Source organism: Triturus cristatus, chromosome 4_1 (assembly GCF_964204655.1).
Source record: "Triturus cristatus chromosome 4_1, aTriCri1.1, whole genome shotgun sequence".
In the NCBI taxonomy this organism is placed as follows: Eukaryota; Metazoa; Chordata; class Amphibia; order Caudata; family Salamandridae; genus Triturus; species Triturus cristatus.
The window spans coordinates 439,243,269-439,262,504 of NC_140585.1; the positions used below are offsets into that span (position 1 = coordinate 439,243,269).

The window sequence follows — 19,236 nt, forward strand, 5'->3', positions numbered from 1 at the left end:
AACAATGATTCTTCTTACCCAGTGGCTAGGCACTTTAAGTTGATGCATAACAACGATCTGAATTGCTTAAAATACTTTGTAATTGCCAATGTACCCAAATTAAAATGGGGGTAAACAGGGAAAAGAGACGAAGGCAATTGGAATCTAAAATGATTGTATGGGTGTGTTAGGGATTGAATGTATATCTCAGTGGTACATGTGTGACTAACTACATATGTGAAAGGCAGTATACATGCGTCTAAGAGTATATAAGTGGGTATATGTGAGAGTGTGTGATTGTGAGAGTGGCTGTATGGATGAGTGTGTGCTTGTATCAATGATTGTATAAGAGCGTAAGAATGTGGTACTATTTACAGTAAGTGCACTGGAGTGTGTATAACTGCATAGGTGAGTAAATGGGAGTGTGATTAATTATTTGCATGACTGACTAGGTGTGAGAGTACCTCTATGGATGATTGTTGGTGTGTGAGTGTCTATGTAGGTGTATAAATGCATATGATAGTCTTGTACGGAGTGACTGTAAGTATGAGTGACTGTACAGGTGAGAGAGTGGAGGTGTATGTAGACCTAAGAGTTAATGAGTGGGTATGTAGTTATTGGTATTGGAGTATCTATGGTTTTGAAAATGGACGTCTGAAATTTTGAGTTGGTGTATCAACGGTTAAATTAGGGTGTGAGAAGATGCAGTAATTTATCACATGGATGATGTCATTTGAGATGTCATTTGAGATGTAATCAGTGATGTCATCAGTGATGTCACTGACCATGTCATGAGTGATGTAATATGTGACGTCATCAGCAGTGCATTGCGGGGGCACGAGTTATAGTTAGCTGAACTAACTATAACAGGGGAATTTTTAGGGTTTTGTACGAGGGAAATGTCCAGCTAACTATAACGCCCCTGAAACCTACCTATGGTTTTTCAGTGAATTTCAAAGGTTTTTTAAATGCCAATTCCTAACTATAACGTGCATGAAACCTATGGTTTTTTCAGTGAATTTCAAAGGTTTTTTAAATGCTAATTCCTATCTATAACTTATCTCTGAAGATATCATGTTTAATGATTTTGATTGGATTTGTATATTTTTCAAATTCTGTGTGTCAATTTCATTAATTACATATTTTTTTAAATACTTTATCACCATTTTTTAAACTTTTTTTTCAATTAATTCTTTTAAAAATTAAAAAATATTATTTGAACTTAATGGGTTTTTCAAACATTTTTTTATATTTTTCAAAATATTTTTTTAACTATATATTCAAAACTTTATTTTATATATTTTTTTCAATGTTTTTGGATCCGCGCACCCTATGCGCACCGTTCTCGGTCCCTACGCGATAGCATCCGCGCATGGTATGCGTCGGGTACGTGGTTAGTGCGCGATTTCAATGCGACCGGTACGCGACTCCCAGCCTATACGCGACACGTTCGATGTACGTCACGCGACCTTTACGCACTTCCGCGATGCGTCATCTGCGTCTATAACGCGGTAGGTGCGCGGATCCCGCGAAGTATTTAACATTTAAAAAAACATATTTGAGTATTTCATGTGAATATTAATTGAAGACAAACTCTAAACTAGTCTTAAAACTAATATATTTTTACATCTAATCCTATAATTTTTTATTATTCAATTTCGCGGATGCGCGCTGGGTGCGTGCTGCGTAAGCGCAGGGTGCGCGTATCCCATGTGACCTGCAAAAAAAGAGATTTGATTGGTTCATTACACTTCCTCTTCTAACTATTGAAAGACCCCACCCAGTTCAATCATTCTTCTTTGACCTTCTTTAGAGGACCATCTCTTTGGAGAGAAGATTTTTTAGACTAAGTTTACACTTAGCTCTAACTTTTTTCAACCAAAAATGGCTTCAGGGCAGCAGGCATCACCTGCATCTCCTCATATTTCTGAGGATGAATTTTTGGAGGAGGCACCACCCAAAGAACGTTTTTCTTCAGTGGTGTGGAAATTTTTTACTTTTCCCGAGGGGCAGAATAAGACCAATGCCACCTTGGTCACGTGCAAGATTTGCAAAAGAGTCCTGTCGCCAGGGGATCCTGACAAGAAATACTCGTGCGGCACGGCAAGTATGATGAAGCACATGAGGACCCTTCATCCAAACAATCTTGCACGAGAAGAGTGCCGACGGATGAGAAACACTCCTGCTCCTTCCACCTCATCGCAGCCGAGCACATCAAGAGTGCATCCATCAGCCCAAACCTTGGACATCCGTCCTCAATTTCTAAAAGTGCTCTGCACTAAGTGCAATGCGACTTTGTGCTATGGTGAGCAGTCGATCGATCTGATCTGCCGCCGGCAAGAAAGTCACATTTGCTAGTTTTTTGTTTTTTTTATTGTTCCCTGAAGTTCATTGTTTGGTTTCTCCTGTTTTTTGGGGTGGTTTTTCAGAAAAACCAATAAAATCACAAAATTGTTAGAAAAACCAAAAAAAATATATAAAAGAAGAAAGAAAAAGTTCTTGTAAGAACTAACTTTCCTGGTTTAAAAAGAGCTAAATTTCTTTGTTAGTGTGTGAAAGTTTAGATGAATGTATGTGTAGTACGTAATTGACTGAATGAATGCATTAGTAGCGTATGGTGAATGTATAAGTGCAGAACTATGAAGAAGTGCTGCAGCATCACACAGTAACCTCTTTAACTACAGTGTGCTGTAGTACTTCCGAAGCACAGGGATGCAACATATGTACATAAATATGTTGCAAATCTATGCTTCTCTCTGCACGGCTGCTTAAACTGCAGCCATGTGGTGACACAGGCACCCCTGCACCATAGTGCAAGGATATCTGTGTCATGTGCTGTTTGTTTTTCTGCAGGAAGACACACCTTCCTGCACAAAAACAATGAGAAAATGCATTTTTCTCCTTCAATGTATGCTGAACATTTCAGCATGCATTGAAGATATAAAAGTGTGGAGAAATGAAAACAATTCTCCTTGTTGTGCTTTCCTACACCAATTTTAGAATGGTGCAGCATTCACACACATATCGAGATTCATGATTTCTGACAAATCTAGACAGGTGTCTTGTTCTATGAGTATTCAGTGCAATCATGCACAACAACACTTCTAGAACACCCTTTCAACGCAAAGTGGTGTGCATAATGAGGTTGTATTTACATGGAGTATAAAAAGTGCACAGAGTGCCTTTTCCTCTCTTTGTAAATATGGAAGAGTGTCTTGCGCAATAACTATGCTACAAAAAGTGACATATTTCCGTTTTTAAAATTCCTTGCGAATGATAGAAGGTAAGCACAGAGTTTTGTCTGCAAAGATGTTCAAAGAAGAATGATTTAAATAATTGCGGTCCTTCAATAGCTAAAATAGGAAATATTATGAACCCCTCAAATCTCTTTTTTTGCAGGTCACATGATATCTGATTATGGTCAGATTTCAAAACTACATAGGTATAAACAGAGAGTTTTTAGAAACATGTTTCAACTTTGTAGCTTCTTGCAGATCTCCTCATTCTGCATATTGAGACTTAGTTAAACTTACCTTCACAGTAATAGGAATAAAAAATGGTACACATTTTTTTCACATTTTCATTCCAATCTAAATTCATAAAAATTGCTTATTTCAAAATTTGGATCTGTGAAAGAAAAGGAAAAAAAAAATTATAACATGTAATAATACATTTTTTAAACACAGCATAATTTCCACAAAGTAATTTTTTTGCCTTTTTTGCTGTTCTCAGAATATATTAAATTTCACTAAAAATAGTGATTTCAATCGTACTCATCACTTAACAGCGGGCAAAAAAAAAACAATCTCAAAGATTGTTAAAAAAAAAACAACATGCTATTCTCAAAAAAAAAAAACAAGATACAAATCACAGATATATAAAATGCATACAGCTAACAACATTTTATAAGTTTAACTTACAAAAACTGTAAATGTTGTCGCTTTAAAATTTTCACCGAATCTAAGGATGAATTTTTGGAGGATGCACCACGCCCACAACGTTTTCCTTCAGTGGTGTGGAAATGTTCTACTTTTCTCGAGGGGCAAACAAAGATCAATGCCACCTTCGTCACGCGCAAGATTTGCAAAAGAGTTCTGTTATGAGGGGATCCTAACAAAAAATACTCGTGCGGCACGGAAAGTATGATGAAACACCTAAGGACCCTTCATCCAAACAATCTTGCACGAGAAGAGTGCAAACAGATGAGAAACATTCCTGTTCTGCATCTGTAAAAAAGAATCACAAATACATGCATATTAATAACTTTCAAATTTATACTAGTCCATTACTGTACAAACACATTTTATATAAAAAACTGACTAAGAAACTATAGCCCTGAAGCACAAGTGTGACGATCTTTAAAACACTACATGCATAGTGCATACTACTTTGAAGCAGTTCATGCCCTAAAGCCTACCTCACTAAAAGACTACATGCTAACTGACTAAATGATTACAGTACTATAAGGAGACACACTGGGTGAGTGACCGGGTGTTTGCTAGAAGTGTATGAATACTAACTAGGGAATTGAAGGTGTGAAAGACAACTGTGTAGGTGATTAGAGGACTGCATCCATACTGGATAGGCATTTAAAGCAGTCCATGTGATAAGGCGTGGCTCACTGCACGAGTACTTGGGTACTGACTGAATGATTAGAGTACAGCAAGGAGAGTGCTTAGGTGAATTTATAAGTGGTAGGCTTTTCGCACAGGGAATGGATTAGTACTTGGTACTGAATGGGTCACTAGAGGAGTACAAAGGGAGTGACAGGATGTTTGCTGGACTGTATGGATACTGACTAGGGAATTGAAAGCATGAAAGACAAGTGTCTAGGTGGTTAGAAGACTGCATACATAGTGGATAGGGGTTTGAAGCAGTCCATGTGCTAAGGCCTGGCTCAGTGCATGAATACTTAGGCACTGACTGAATGATTAGAGTACTGCAAAGATAGTATCTTGGTGAATTTATAAGTGTTTGGGTTTTGGCACAGTGAATGGATTAGTACATGGTGCTAAATGGGTCACTAGAGGACTGCAAAGGAAGTTACAGGGTGTTTCCTGGAAGTGTATGGATACTGACTAGCGAATTAAAAATGTGAAAGACAAGTGTATAGTATGTTAGAAGACTGCATGCATACTGCATAGACATTTAAAACAATCTATGTGGTAATGTATCGTTCACAACATGAGTACTGACTAAATCATCAGACTACTGCTAGGTTAGTGCCTGGGTAAAAATTTAAAATTTTCAGTTCTAGCACAGTGAAGAGAATAGTACATGGTACTGCACTTTAGTGTCAAACCCTGACTCATTTTATCAATGCATAAGCAAAGAATAGCTTCTAAAGCTACTAAAACTTGACAACATGACCGATTGTAAAACAGTTATCTGTCATCCAATACACTATGTTACCAAATGCTTCTCTCACAGTGGTTCCCAAATGTACACAGACTCAGTGTGATTTTAGACAAGCAACACTATCCCTAGCAGTTTACCAAAACTCATTCACTAGTCTAGAAGAGGTAATGGTACTGCACACAATCTACATATTTAAGTACAGCACATTAGTGTCAAAGCAGGACTCATTTAATCAACGCATAAGCAAAGACTGGCTTCTAATGCTACTAAAACTTGACAACATGACAGGTTTTAAAAGAGTTATCTGTCAGCAAATACATGATGTTACCAAATGCTTCTCTCACAATGGTTCCCAAATGCACACAGACTCACAGTGTGATTCTAGACAACAACCACTATACCTAGGAGTTTATCAAAAATCATTCACTACTGTGGAAGTGGTAAGGGAAATGCACACAATCTACATATTTCAGGACTGCACTTTTGTGTCAAAGCCTAACTCATTTAATCAACACATAAGCAAAGACTGGCTTCTAATGCTACTAAAATTTGACAACATGACAGGTTTTAAAACAGTTATCTGTCAGCAAATACACGATGTTACCAAATGCTTCTCTCACAGTGGTTCCCAAATGTACACATACTCACTGTGTGATTTTAGACAAACAACACTATCCATTGCACTATACCAAAACACATTTCTTCATCTAGAAGAAGTACTACATTTTAGTATAGAAACATAACATAACTCATTTCACAAATTCATAAACAATGACTGGTTTCTAATTCTACCAAAATATAAAAACAGCACAGTTATCTGTCTGCAAACACATGAAAAACACAAATGCTTATCACAGAATGGTTTCTACATGCACACACACTGTCAATAAGATTGTAGAGAAAAAATGTACTCCCTACACTTTAGCAGGACAAATACATTAGTCTGATTAAAATCAAAATACTCTACATACATCCCCTCACAATTAAATAACTCACCTTTCAAGTTGTTTTGTAGATTAAGAAGTTTATCAGTCACACACCAGATTTTCTTTTACAGAATCTCTGCACTGTGCACCTCTCAGCAAAAACAAAGAATGGAAAAGTTTCCCTTTCATTTTCCACACATATACATGTAAACATCAAATCCCAATCCTTCACACATACACTCAAAAGCAAACACACATTTCTATTGGTTAAACATTTCAACCCTTTCCAACTGAAATACATTTCAACCCTTCCCCCAATCTGCTTTCTGCCTCTTACCATAGAAACAGGTCATGAAACACTGCACTGAGCACACAGGTCACAAGTTCAGCACACAATGTTGCTAAACTAGACAGGAAGTGTGCTTGACTTTTCAACATATCAGCTTATCATATATAATGTTCCTTACAATCTGTTTTTGTTAACCAATAAGAATCGTACCTTTAAAAAAACAGAAATATACACCCTACCTTTCAGTGTAGAAAGTACTCATACAACCAATGATTTCTTGTCTTTTAAAAAAAAAAAAATTAAGTGGATCCGTGCACCCAACGCGAGAGAATCCGTGCACCCAACGCGATAGGATGCACGCACCGTGCGCGCATTTCGCTGTTTTTTTTTTTTTTTTTTTTAAAAGGGGGCCCCAGGGGGTCCTTCTAGGACCCCCCCAAGCACCTCTAGAAGGTCAGAGTATTTCCACTCTGCCCCCTTTATATGTTTTACACACTTATTCCCCTTGCTTCTTCAGCCTCGCTTCTACCGAGGCAGAAAATGGCCGCCAACTGTTCCTGGTTTCGAATGTAGACAGACACTCGACAGCCAATTAGCATTCAGCGTGCGATCGGCAGGGTGCGCGCTCGGTTCGGGGAGGGTGCGCATACGGTGCGGGTAGGGTCCGCGGATCCTCCCCGGCCATAGATATTTATGTACTTTTAACTCTAATTTTCTCAGGAACTACTGAACGGATTCACACCATTTATGCAAAAGGCACGAGTCTGAACCGAGGACTACCTCTTTGCCAAATTTGGTGTCATTCCGTTCAGCGGTTCAGGCTGTAGCTGCGACAACAGACCCAATGGGAAATTGCATGGGGAAAACGCGTTTTGGGACCCCCCTTTTTTCTCGGCCCCCGCTTGACGAATCACCACGAAACTTTCAGGGTAGGAGCGGAGCGGAGCTGGCCAAAAGTTTGGAAAATTTCGCGAGGTTTCATCAACTGGCGCCAGACTTATTGGGAATAGAATGTTGCGGATTTCCTATGGAAAATAGGTCCTAACTATAACTACCTACTGGCAACCGCCAGTAGGTGTTGATATATATATATATATATATATATATATCAAGCCAATACTCCCTCTCAGTAAGAAAGAGTGCGGGACAGCTCCGGAGTGCAAAAAAAGTGGCTTTATTTGTTAAAAAGCGCTGGCATTGCGAGTCCATGAAACGCTGGCAGACGCGTTTCAGCCTTCAATAGCTTTCCTCAGTGCCCGTTTCCATGTTCTCCTTCCATCTCTGGGGGTCAGCTACTACGATCTTTAAATGGCGACCACATCCAGTCAGCTGATCACTTGCCCCTCCTTCCGCCTCTATGACACGGCGGCACCACGCGCAGCTCTTCCCAGTCTACTGCATGATGGTAGGTGGAGTCCTCAGAGCAATCCCATACAGTGATGGGGTATTGCACAACACCATGTGATGTCCCACTATTTGGCTGCTGACCCTCACTCCACCGCAGTTGTCCGGAAAGCCCAAGCCATTCTTGGCACCCCTTATCAGGCGGATCAATCTCGCCTCCTCTCTCCCCAGGTAACAATAACGTCCAATTGGAAATCCACCATACCAGGGGGGGTGGCGCGTTGCAGTTTCATGCGACAACCCAAGTTGCAGGCACTACGCGTCACTCCTGACCGAGAGGGCGTCCCGCTACACCAGCAACCTGCACGCTGGTACAACATCAAGCCAATACTCCCTCTCAGTAAGAAAGAGTGCGGGACAGCTCCGGAGTGCAAAAAAAGTGGCTTTATTTGTTAAAAAGCGCTGGCATTGCGAGTCAATGAAACGCTGGCAGACGCGTTTCAGCCTTCAATAGCTTTCCTCAGTGCCCGTTTCCATGTTCTCCTTCCATCTCTGGGGGTCAGCTACTACGATCTTTAAATGGCGACCACATCCAGTCAGCTGATCACTTGCCCCTCCTTCCGCCTCTATGACACGGCGGCACCACGCGCAGCTCTTCCCAGTCTACTGCATGATGGTAGGTGGAGTCCTCAGAGCAATCCCATACAGTGATGGGGTATTGCACAACACCATGTGATGTCCCACTATGTGGCTGCTGACCCTCACTCCACCGCAGTTGTCCGGAAAGCTCAAGCCATTCTTGGCACCCCTTATCAGGCGGATCAATCTCGCCTCCTCTCTCCCCAGGTAACGATAACGTCCAATTGGAAATCCACCATACCAGGGGGGGTAGCGCGTTGCAGTTTCATGCGACAACCCAAGTTGCAGGCACTACGCGTCACTCCTGACCGAGAGGGCGTCCCGCTACACCAGCAACCTGCACGCTGGTACAACATCAAGCCAATACTCCCTCCAATTATACATATATATATGTATAATTATATACACACACACACTTTCGTATAACCAGAGCACGGACCACGATTAAGTGCAGATTTCTTAATTTATTCTGTTCTCACAAGCACTAGCAGCATTACGCGTTTCGGCTCCAGGGAGCCTTGATCACATGATTATATATTTGAATGCTGTTCATTTGACATCTGGGAAAGCCTTTCTGTTAGAGACCATTGCATAAATGAAACCACAAGCCTTATTCTGAGAACAGTCTTAGATGTGCTTCATTTTATAAAGTGAAATCTCTTTCCAGTTGGTGTTGTGTTATGTTTATTGCTACGTCGTGTTGGAGCCTCCGTGTGGGAGAGTGGTATTATGTATTATCTCTAAGTGCGAAGCAAGACAGTACGCGGAGGAGCTGACGAGGCAGACTTTTTACACCTGGCGTGGTCATGTCCACGAGTAAGGCAATACTGGGTTCAAGTCACAGACATACTATCTGATATGTAGGAGCCAGGGTAGAGTGTGAGACGGTGATCTGTCTGCCGGCTCTGCTGAGTGACTTCCGGTCACTAAATCGTAAACTCCTCAGTAATCTTATTATGAGAAAAAAGTAGAGTGGTATTACATTGGGGGAGTAAATCTAACCCTACAAAAGCGGCTTGGTTGGCTGACATGGCACATTGCAAGACACAACTGGAAGTGTATGCTGAGGAGCAGCCAATTACATCATGCCCAAAAGACTATTGGGGGCCACTGAGGGCCTATTTGTAATCCAATATTGGGAATGGTGGGTAGGGCAAGGAACGCAAAACAAGCATGTGCCGATACTAAAGTTTTGAGTAATATTTGATATTGTCACTTGCATGTACATGATGGTGCACTTGCGACTTCTCCATTTACATTACGGGGTGTGAAAGAAGGGCCATATTGGACTTGCAAACGACAATGTGATGGGTACTATTTGTGGTATGGCATTTGTTGGTTTTGTATGTTATGTCAACTGTGACAAAAATGATCATTTAAAAATAATTTCTCACTAGCTTTGTTTATATTTTTGGATGATGTCAAAATTCACATTTGAATCAGATTCATAAACTCTATGTAACACAACCAATGTTTCTATTGGTCTAACTTTTCACTTGTTTAGCTTACCATATTGCTGTTTTGATTTCTTCATTCGTTGTGCTCTGGCATAAAGTACAACTTGCTGAACTACTTCAAGCTGATCTGAAAGCCGAGGGAAATGGAAATCTGTGCATTCCTGGCAGACAGTTGCGAAATCTTAAAAAACGAAAGAAAACAATAAATCAAAAATACAGTCTATAAAACGATAACCAAATTTCACAGGTCTCATTCCAACCACACCATATTGACAGCTATTTAACGTTGGCAACAATATTTCTGGTGAATACTCTATCTACCTGCAGATTCCTGTTGAAACAACTACAGAAGCAAGAATAGATACAGAAACCGAAATAGCATTCCAGCTCCGATAGGTGGCGCCATTGGCCCCGACTAGACTCTGGGATCCTCCTCGTACATGGGGTCATGGAATACTATATGGAGTCACTACAAAGCACTGAAGGTAGTACCTGGTCCTTTTCTCCACGCCCTCAGATGCAGAGATGAGGTTTCCCAGTTTGACTGAAAACGCAGTGTACAAGAACTAACTTTAGACCTAATTAACAAAAATCGCAATACCACTCTCCAGAACAAGAAGGCATGCAGGGTTTATTTTTTTATTTTATTTTTTAGAGTTTTAAATAGTGCAAACTAGACCCGAGAACCGGGTATCAGAGCGCTTTACATGAGCACCAGTTTCGTTACAGATGGACACATTCATTTTTGTTAGGCACGGGGAGATTAAGTGATTTGCCCAGAATCACAGGATGTTGAGCGTCACTGCCAATTCGCTTCTGTAATTGCCTTAATTCATGTATTTCCACACCTACCTTGACCCCTAGGCATGGCTAGTTACATGATATACAGAATAATTCAGGATTAATATATATCATGATGTTTTTTATAAAAAGGAGCCTCTGATTGTATTAATTATACTACATGTAGGGATCAAACTATAGCTTATTTATTTGCCCGTTTTTCCTCATTTTAGATTCAGCTTGCTCACCCGTTATATGTCCTGATGATGATCTCGAACAGTTGAGATCGAAACGCTCTTGAACCTTTACAACAAAAAACTTTTCCTATTCTATAAAGTTGTTTGAGGAGTTTTACACTATTGTTGTCAATGCGATATCGTTATTTTAAACTTCACCATCACTCTGCACGTCACGCCTCTTTCACTTATTCAGTGAGCACCTGAATTCTATTGTTGTGGAAATAAATGTTTCACATGAACTGACTTATGTCCCTATGTACATTATTAATTTTTTTTCTCCTTTAAAGTAATTAATCTTCAACTCTCTAATCATAAGTGCTCTCCTTAGGATCACTTTCTTATTGGACCTTTTGGCCACACCCAAACCATTGTTTTTTTACCGCATATTTTCACCCCAGGTTCACGTATTGGGGTACTCTTGTTTTTATTAAAACTCATCCTTACTTTGGCTCTCCTGGCTCCTTACAAAGATCATATTGGTGGTCGAGAATACATTGCCGAATGGCTGCTGAAGGTGGGCTCACCTCAGCTAGTCTCGAACCACCTACAAGCAACACTCATTACTGACCACACTGAGATTTTCTGACAAAGAGCAGAAATCCCACATGTGAAGAGGATTCCCTTTATGAGAGCCATTCTGCATGTAGTCGCCTTGACAAGCTTTCTGTCTACACAATGAGCGTGGGGCATTCATGCTATTATTTTGATTCTCAATACTGGCTCAAGGCCTTGAGGGTCGAGAAGTACTTCCACAGCGGAAGTGGGACTGGATACGTCCTCCCAAACAGTAACCAAAACAAAATAAGTATCCAACCCAGGTAAGCAAAAACAGGAGATATTGGTCCTAAGTAAGTGGCCTAATTTCTTCAGGAGTCAATGGTTTGCTACTACCATAAATGGGAGCACAACCCCTTTGTTAAATTCCCCTCACACACTCTAATAGTGTCTTGCTTCATCATAGGGGCACCCTGGCTCCTAAAAGCCAGGGTGGGCTCAAACAGTTTTTCAGGGAGCTCTTTCAAGAGAAAAGGCAGGGGGGTTAAATATTGAAAGACCACTACCACCTCCACTTCGTGGGGATGGAACCAAGTAGGTGAAGAAGCGGGTCCGTATCTTTGACGAATGTGTGACTACAAGATCGGCCCCGCCTTACCAGTTCCCTTGTGAAGCCTGTAGTCTCCCAACATTTGGTTGGAAACCCATTCCAGAGAACGCAAACACTAGGATAAGTATATCCAATAGCTGTTCTCGTGATAATTCAAAAGTTTGGATTACTATTGTTTTTATATTGTAGGTAGGGATACTAAATTTACCTGTGCCCTGATGAATGCCAGAGGGCCCTAGAGTGGCTGAAACATGTTGGCATACATAGGGTCATTGGACCATTATATCCTATAGAAACCTGTGTTCTTGTTTTTCAATAACCACTGTCCCTCCATATTAAAGGGATACCTGGAGGTGGTACCTGATGCCAGTGGCGGATTTAGTAATACATGCACACAGAGGGCACCTGAGAGGTACACCCTGAAAACCTACCAATCCCTGCTGCTGAATGACTGGCTTTTGTCAGCCTGCCACAAGAGACGAGAGCCCGAACCCCAAGGGTGATCTCAGGAGGACATAAACCAAGCCTGCTTGAGCAGGAGGTGCTTCGCACCCCTGCCAACGAGATGACCAGCGGAGTAGCATCCCAAGGATGGGGAGCTCCAAAGAGGTCCACTGCTTTTGGTATGAGAATCTGGTTTGTCTCACAGGAGAAGAAACCGACCCCCTTGTCTAGAGACCTTGACAGACAGAAAAATTAGAGAGGCGAGACAGGCGTGTCCACTCTGAGGGGAGCACCACCCCTGGACTGGGCTACCTGAAGTGGATGCGACTTTTTAGAAGTGACCATCTTTGTGATGGCAAATTTAAGATCTCTGGTGCCCCTGAAAGTGGTCATATAGGGGGCATGGTGACCTCAGGGGTAAGTAGCCAAATGGCTACTACTCTATAGTCCCCTAATGCACCTTAATTCCATATTTAGGGGAGCCCAGGCACCAGGAAATCAAATCCTGCCGATCAAAAGAAGAAGGATCGAAGAGCCGCGAAAAGCAAGAACTGTGGAAGAAGCAACTGACTTGCTGCCAACCCTGCTGGCCTATCTGCTGTTCCCGACAATTGGCACCAAAGTGGGCTCATTGTTCAAACTGCGGTGCCCACAAAATCCTGGGAGGACTGCCAGCACTTCTGCCAAGACTCAGGAACACCTGTGGTGCAGCGGCACTGATTCCCTGCACCCTGTAGGCACCCAAAGATACCCAAGAGGACACCAGACCACCAAAACCCAACACCGGAAAGCACCACTGCACCCGTGCCACCTAGCACGAGCTTTAGTGGGCCAATGGTGCCGGTGTGGTACCTGGGCCCTCCAGAGACCAAAGCCCACCTTGGGCTTGCACATTGTGGACTTCCCGATGCCGCTTGCACCCTCTACCGCGAGTGCTTCTGATGACGAAAATCCGCTGCCTGAAGACACTTCTGCATCCGACAGCCCTGGCCCGTGGAGAAGAGGACTACAGGGGTCCCCACATCCCCAAGCATCGTGAGACCTGAGCCCCTATTGTGGTGTTGGTGATGCCTTGGACCTGCCACAAACTCACCCTACGTACAGGAGATAGGTCCCATAATACGCTGTGAAGTGCCCAAACGTAGTACATGGTTTTCCTTCACAGGATAACATTGGGCAACCAAAGCTGAAAAGCACCTCTGCACCCAGCTCCTCAGTCTCGCCCCATGTGAACTGTGGGTGCTGCCTTGGACCTTGCCCCGTACATACTTCAAGTCCAGAAGATTGGTCTTGGAAGTCGCTGTACTGTACCTGAATGCCGTACTTGTTTTTCCTCCCACAGGATAACATGGCAGAATTTGAAAAATGAACTGTCGACTTTTTTTTTGATAAACAAATTTTTATTGTGTTTTGCGGCATAAAGGACAATATCAAGAATGATATACAGCAGTGCATTGAACATGGCATCAGTAACTTCAATCAGGGAAGCATCAACAAGCGATTGTAAAGACCCCCCCTTCCTCCCCCATCTCCCGTCCCCACCCTTTGCGCCCCCACCCTTCAAAACAGGCCCCCCAGCCATTTCCCCCATATCTTGCGGAATTTTTTGGGGCAGCCCCGTGCAGCGTATAACGACCGCTCCTGGGCCGCGCACCAATCTACCCCTCTACTCCAGGTAGCCCTTCTGGGCGGGTCTGGCTGTGACCACACGGCCGCTATATCCCTCTTAGCCACCATAAGGGCAGTAGTGAGGAAATACTTCTCGTTACGGGACCCATCCATCCCGTCCGTGATGCCCAGCAGGGCCATTCTAGGCTCATGGGGAACCTCCCATCCCAGGACCTCCGCTAGTTCGGCTTCAATCGCTGCCCAATAGGCCTCCAGGCGGGAACAAGACCACACCATATGGAAGAAGTCCGCCGGAGCTACCCCACAGCGAGCGCAGGAGGCATCCACGCGGAGGCCCGCACGATATAGGCGGTCCGGGGTCAGATAAGCAGTGTGGAGGTAATAGAGTTGGATGAGCCGCAGCCTAGCGGAGGAGGTAAGCGACCGAGGGGCCATAAGGGCGTCCCTCCAGTCCGCGTCATCCAGGGGTCCCACCCAGGCCTCCCATCGCTGTTTTAGCCCGCTCCAGTCTACCGGGGTATTGTTAATCAGGGATTTATAAATGCGGGATATACCCCCCTGCCCCAGATACCCTAACATCACCTGAGCCTCAGGTGGGCTATGGGAAGGCAATCTAGAGTCTAGAGGGACGTGGGCCCGGACCGCATGGCGCAATTGAAGGTAGCGGTAAAATTGAGAAGGCTGCAGCGAGAAGCGGGCCTGGAGCTCCTGGAAGGAACACATGTGGCTCCCACGCCATATATCGCCCAGACAGGAGATACCGAGAAGACCCCACTGCCGAAAGCCCGCTAGTCCCACCACCTCCCGCAGCCATGTCCCTTGCCAAAGCGGAGTGAGTTGCGTGAACGTCCCCGACCATCTGGTGTGCCTCAAGGCTGCGCGCCACGCGAGAAAGGGGGCCCGCACGACGCTGGGGAGCGACAGGGGGATCGCTGTTCCATAGAGCATGTTTTGGATAAGGGAGAACCCGAGGCATTGCACCTCGAGTCGATAAGGCGGGTCGCCCCAACCACCCGAGAACCAGTCATGGATCACCAATAGCTGGGTGGCCAGATAATAGAGGTATAGGTTAGTCATGCTCATGCCGCCGTCATAGGAGGGGACCCTGCATCGATCTAAGGCCAGCCGAGGCCTACCGCCGCCCCAGAGGAATTTGGTCACCATCTTATCCAGGTCCCGGAACCACGGGCGCGGAAAGGGGCACGGAGTGTTTTGTAGCATGTACAGAAACTTGGGGAGGATCATCAGCTTATATAGGGCGACTCTCCCTAGCGGATTCAATGGGAGGGACTGCCACCGGAGCATATCTGATCTGGTCTTGTTGACTACAGGAGCCACATTGAGGGCCCAGCAGAGTTCCGGAAGGAGGGTGACCCAGATCCCCAGGTACTTAAAGGAGAGTCTCCGGAGGGGAATATCCGATTGCCAGTCGAAACAGTCCCGTGACGGGTGTAGCGGGACTAGAACGGATTTTTTAGGGTTCAGATGAAGACCCGACGCTTGGCCAAACCGACGAAGAATCCGGCGGACCTGGGGCCCCGAGGTCGCTGGATCAGAAAGATAGAGGAGGACGTCGTCTGCGTAGAGGGCAATCTTATCGGGGGCCACACCTGGCCAGTCCCATCCGCGAAGAACGGGATCTGAACGAATCAACACCGCCAGGGGTTCCATGGCCAGAGCGAAAAGGAGGGGCGAGAGCGGACATCCCTGGCGCGTACCCCGACCTATGGGAAACGGGCGAGATAGAGCCCCATTGACTAACACACGGGCCAGCGGGCTCGCGTACAGGACCGCTACCATGGCACGGAACCGGGGACCGAAACCCATATGCTCCAGGACGTCACCTAAGTACGCCCATCCCACTGAGTCGAAGGCCTTTTCAAAGTCGACCAACAGGAGGGCCAGATAGGGGGAAAGGCGGCCGCGATGCGCCATCGCGAGGTGCAAGCGCCGCAGGCAGTGTCTGGTCCCCCGATACGGCATAAATCCACATTGATCCGGGTGGACCAGGGAGGCAAGAGACGGGCGCAACCGCTGCGCTAGGACCGTGGCATAGATTTTGAGTTCGGTGTTGATAAGGGATATCGGCCGGTAGTCGGAGCAGGACCGCGAGGGGGGCTGTGTCTTGGGGAGGACAACTATGGTTGCTGTGTCCGTTTCGGGCCGGAACGAGCCCGTCTCCACCACGTCCGCAAAGAGGTCCCGAAGCCTCGGGGCCAGAGTCTCACGATAGTGAGCGTAATATTCCTGGGGGAACCCATCGGGTCCTGGGGTCCTCCCAGGCGCCAGGCGGCCGATCGCCTCTTCAATCTCCTGCAGCTCGATAGGCGAATCGAGGATCTCAGAAACCTCAGGCTGCAGCCGCTCAAGCGTCGCCCCGTTCGTCCCCAGCAACTCCTCTAGGGAGAGCGTGGACGTCCGGAGACGGTACAGCCGGGAATAATAGTCAGCGAACGCCTGGGCCATCGCCACCGAGGCTGTGTGGAGGCCACCCGCAGAGTCCGTGATGGATGGAATGATCCTACCCGCCCGGGGGTAAGTAGCCAGCCGGTGGAGAAGAGTGCCGTTTTTGTCTCCCCAGCCGTATACCCGGGCCACCGAGGAGCGCCACAGAATCTTTGCCGCCTCCAGGGAGTGTAAGCGAATCTCTTCCCGCAGGAAGGCCAAGCGACGAGATCGCGTGTCGTCATTCAAGTCCCCCAGATTGCGCTCCAGTTCCAAGGCTTGAGCCTCGCAGTCCGCGAGCTTCTGGGATTGAGCCCGTCGTTGCCGTTGCAGATGCCCCTTAGCGGCACCCCGAACAGTCGCCTTGCCGGCCTCCCACAGGACGGCAGGGGAGGGGACAGAACCCTCATTGTGAGAGTAATAATCGGCTATCTCGCCCCGACCACCTTCCGAAAAGCCTTGTCGTGGAGGAACCAGGCGTTCAAACGCCACATCGGACGGGCAGAGAGGGGGGGGGGGCCGAGAGCAAGGAGCACTGGCGAGTGGTCCGAAAGGCCCCTCGGGAGAATGCGCACATCCTGCACCCCTGCGCAGTCGGTAGATGGTACGAAGATGAGGTCGATCCGGGCATGGGAGTGATGGGCTGCCGATGTGTGGGTGTAATGGCGAGCCTGCGGGTGCCAGATCCTCCAAACATCGCAGAGGCCCTGAGATTCAGCCCAGGACGAGAGCTGTTTGGCGCGGGCGACGCGGGCCAGGGATACCGGACCCGTCGAGTCCAGGTGAGGCGAGTAGACAGCGTTGAAGTCCCCGCCGAGAATGAGGGAACCCGCCGGGAGCGTCGGGAGGAGACCCGCTGTGTGGGAGAGGGCCGACGGCAGGAGGGATGGCGCCGCGTAGAGGGACATCAGGGTAAGGGGTCGCCCCTCCAGAGTGCCACATACCACCACTACCATGCCCTGGGGGTCCAAATGCACCTGGGTCAGGACAAAGGGGAAGGACTTGCGATGCAAAATGGCCACCCCTCGGGATCCCCGTGCAAAACCTGAATGCCATACCCTGTCATAACCATAGCGGCCAAGAAAGGGACAGTTATTGCCCAACAGGTGAGTCTCCTGGAGGAGGAGCACATCGATCTCTGTACGTTGCGCATACTTGAGGACCGCCATGCATTTAAAACGGTCCAGAAGACCATTGACGTTCCAGGATAATATGCACATGGCGGCCCTAGGGACAGGTGGGTCAGCCATGGTCCAGGACAGAAGAAGGGGCCAGTGGAGGCGCGGCTGAGCGTGCCCCTAGAGAGGAAGGACAGCGGGACATCGGGCAGGAGAGCAGGTCAAAGAGTACATGATACCTTGGCACAACAAATAAGAGGGAGTCATCCCCCACCGACAAAATCTCCCCAACGAGGAAGAAACAACCCCAAACCCCCACCCTATACTTCGAAAACAGAAGCATCTGTCACCCGAACCAAATGGAAGAACCACCAAGCTAAAACGCTCGGGCTTGAGCGCTAGTGGACCCCTGATACAACTGAAGTCAAGCCTGATTTACCTGCCCTGGCCAAGAGCAACACTGACAGCGGAGCATACTATCCCCCGCCCGGGCACCCCCCACCCCCTCCCCCCCCAAAGAAAATAAGAGAGTCAAATGATAGGGCTGCGAGAGAGGTCCGAAGTGTCCACCAACTCGGCCGGCTGGGTTGCAGGGCCCGTGAGCCGGGGTGACACGGCCCGCCGCCCGTCTGCCACGGGACTGGCGTGTGCTAAAGTAGAACGATCTAAAATGAATTTGGTGGGGACTTAATGGTTCATACATCTTTCCAAACATCAAAGGTCACCAACAGTTGTCGTTTGTTGTCAAAGGGTGTTCCTTCTACATTAGAGATGTCTTCCAGGAATTTTACATATATGAGCAGACGTGAGGGATGAATCATCTTTTTTTTAAAAAGTCAATGTACTAGCATATCGGGTACAGTTCTGACTCACATCCAGAGACAATTGGACTGGCAGGCGGATGTACAGTGTTTTTGTGAATTTTGAATAATAAGTACAAGACTGATAAGTTTGGGTTTTGTTTACAAGGTACGCATGTTCTTTTTCATTTACCCACCCTTGAGCAAGGATATAATCAATTACATTTTCAATCTGTTACATTATATCTCTATTATTCCGCTACCTATGCATATATCTTTTATCACAATTCCTTCTGCTGGCCTAATAACTATACTGGAGTTGGACCTTAATTTATTCAAACTTTGCCTTTGAGAAGAAGCCATGTTGGACCGTAGATATTTCGTTTTTCTTTTCCATCCGGCCTAGTTTAGAGGGAACTGTTTTCTCAAAGGTAATAGTTTGGGTTGGTGTCACAACACCTGAGGCATCCATTTACATGGTGTATTTCTGGTAAAAAAACGCGTAAGTATAATTTTCCCCAAAAACATAGTGCTTCCAACTTTATGCATTTCCATGATGTCATGTACCGAGGCAGGTGGAAGTTGCTACAGAAGTTAATGGTGCCAACTGTCTGAAGATTCAGAACAAGCCTGCTGCTTGGGCGAGTAAACTGTAGTTAGAGTATCCATCAGAAAGAGCCTTAT

At 45.9% G+C, this 19,236-nt stretch overlaps 1 protein-coding gene across 1 annotated transcript in view; it reads right to left on the reverse strand.

The window, feature by feature from the left end:
* The window catches only part of FERRY3 (FERRY endosomal RAB5 effector complex subunit 3), a 404,396-nt gene that overhangs the window by 208,449 nt on the left and 176,711 nt on the right, over window positions 1–19,236 (reverse strand). Inside the window, exon 10 of the mRNA XM_085652590.1 lies at window positions 10,045–10,173. Within this exon, the coding sequence (XP_085508716.1) occupies window positions 10,045–10,173 (129 nt within the window). The remainder of the gene's footprint in view (window positions 1–10,044; window positions 10,174–19,236) is intronic.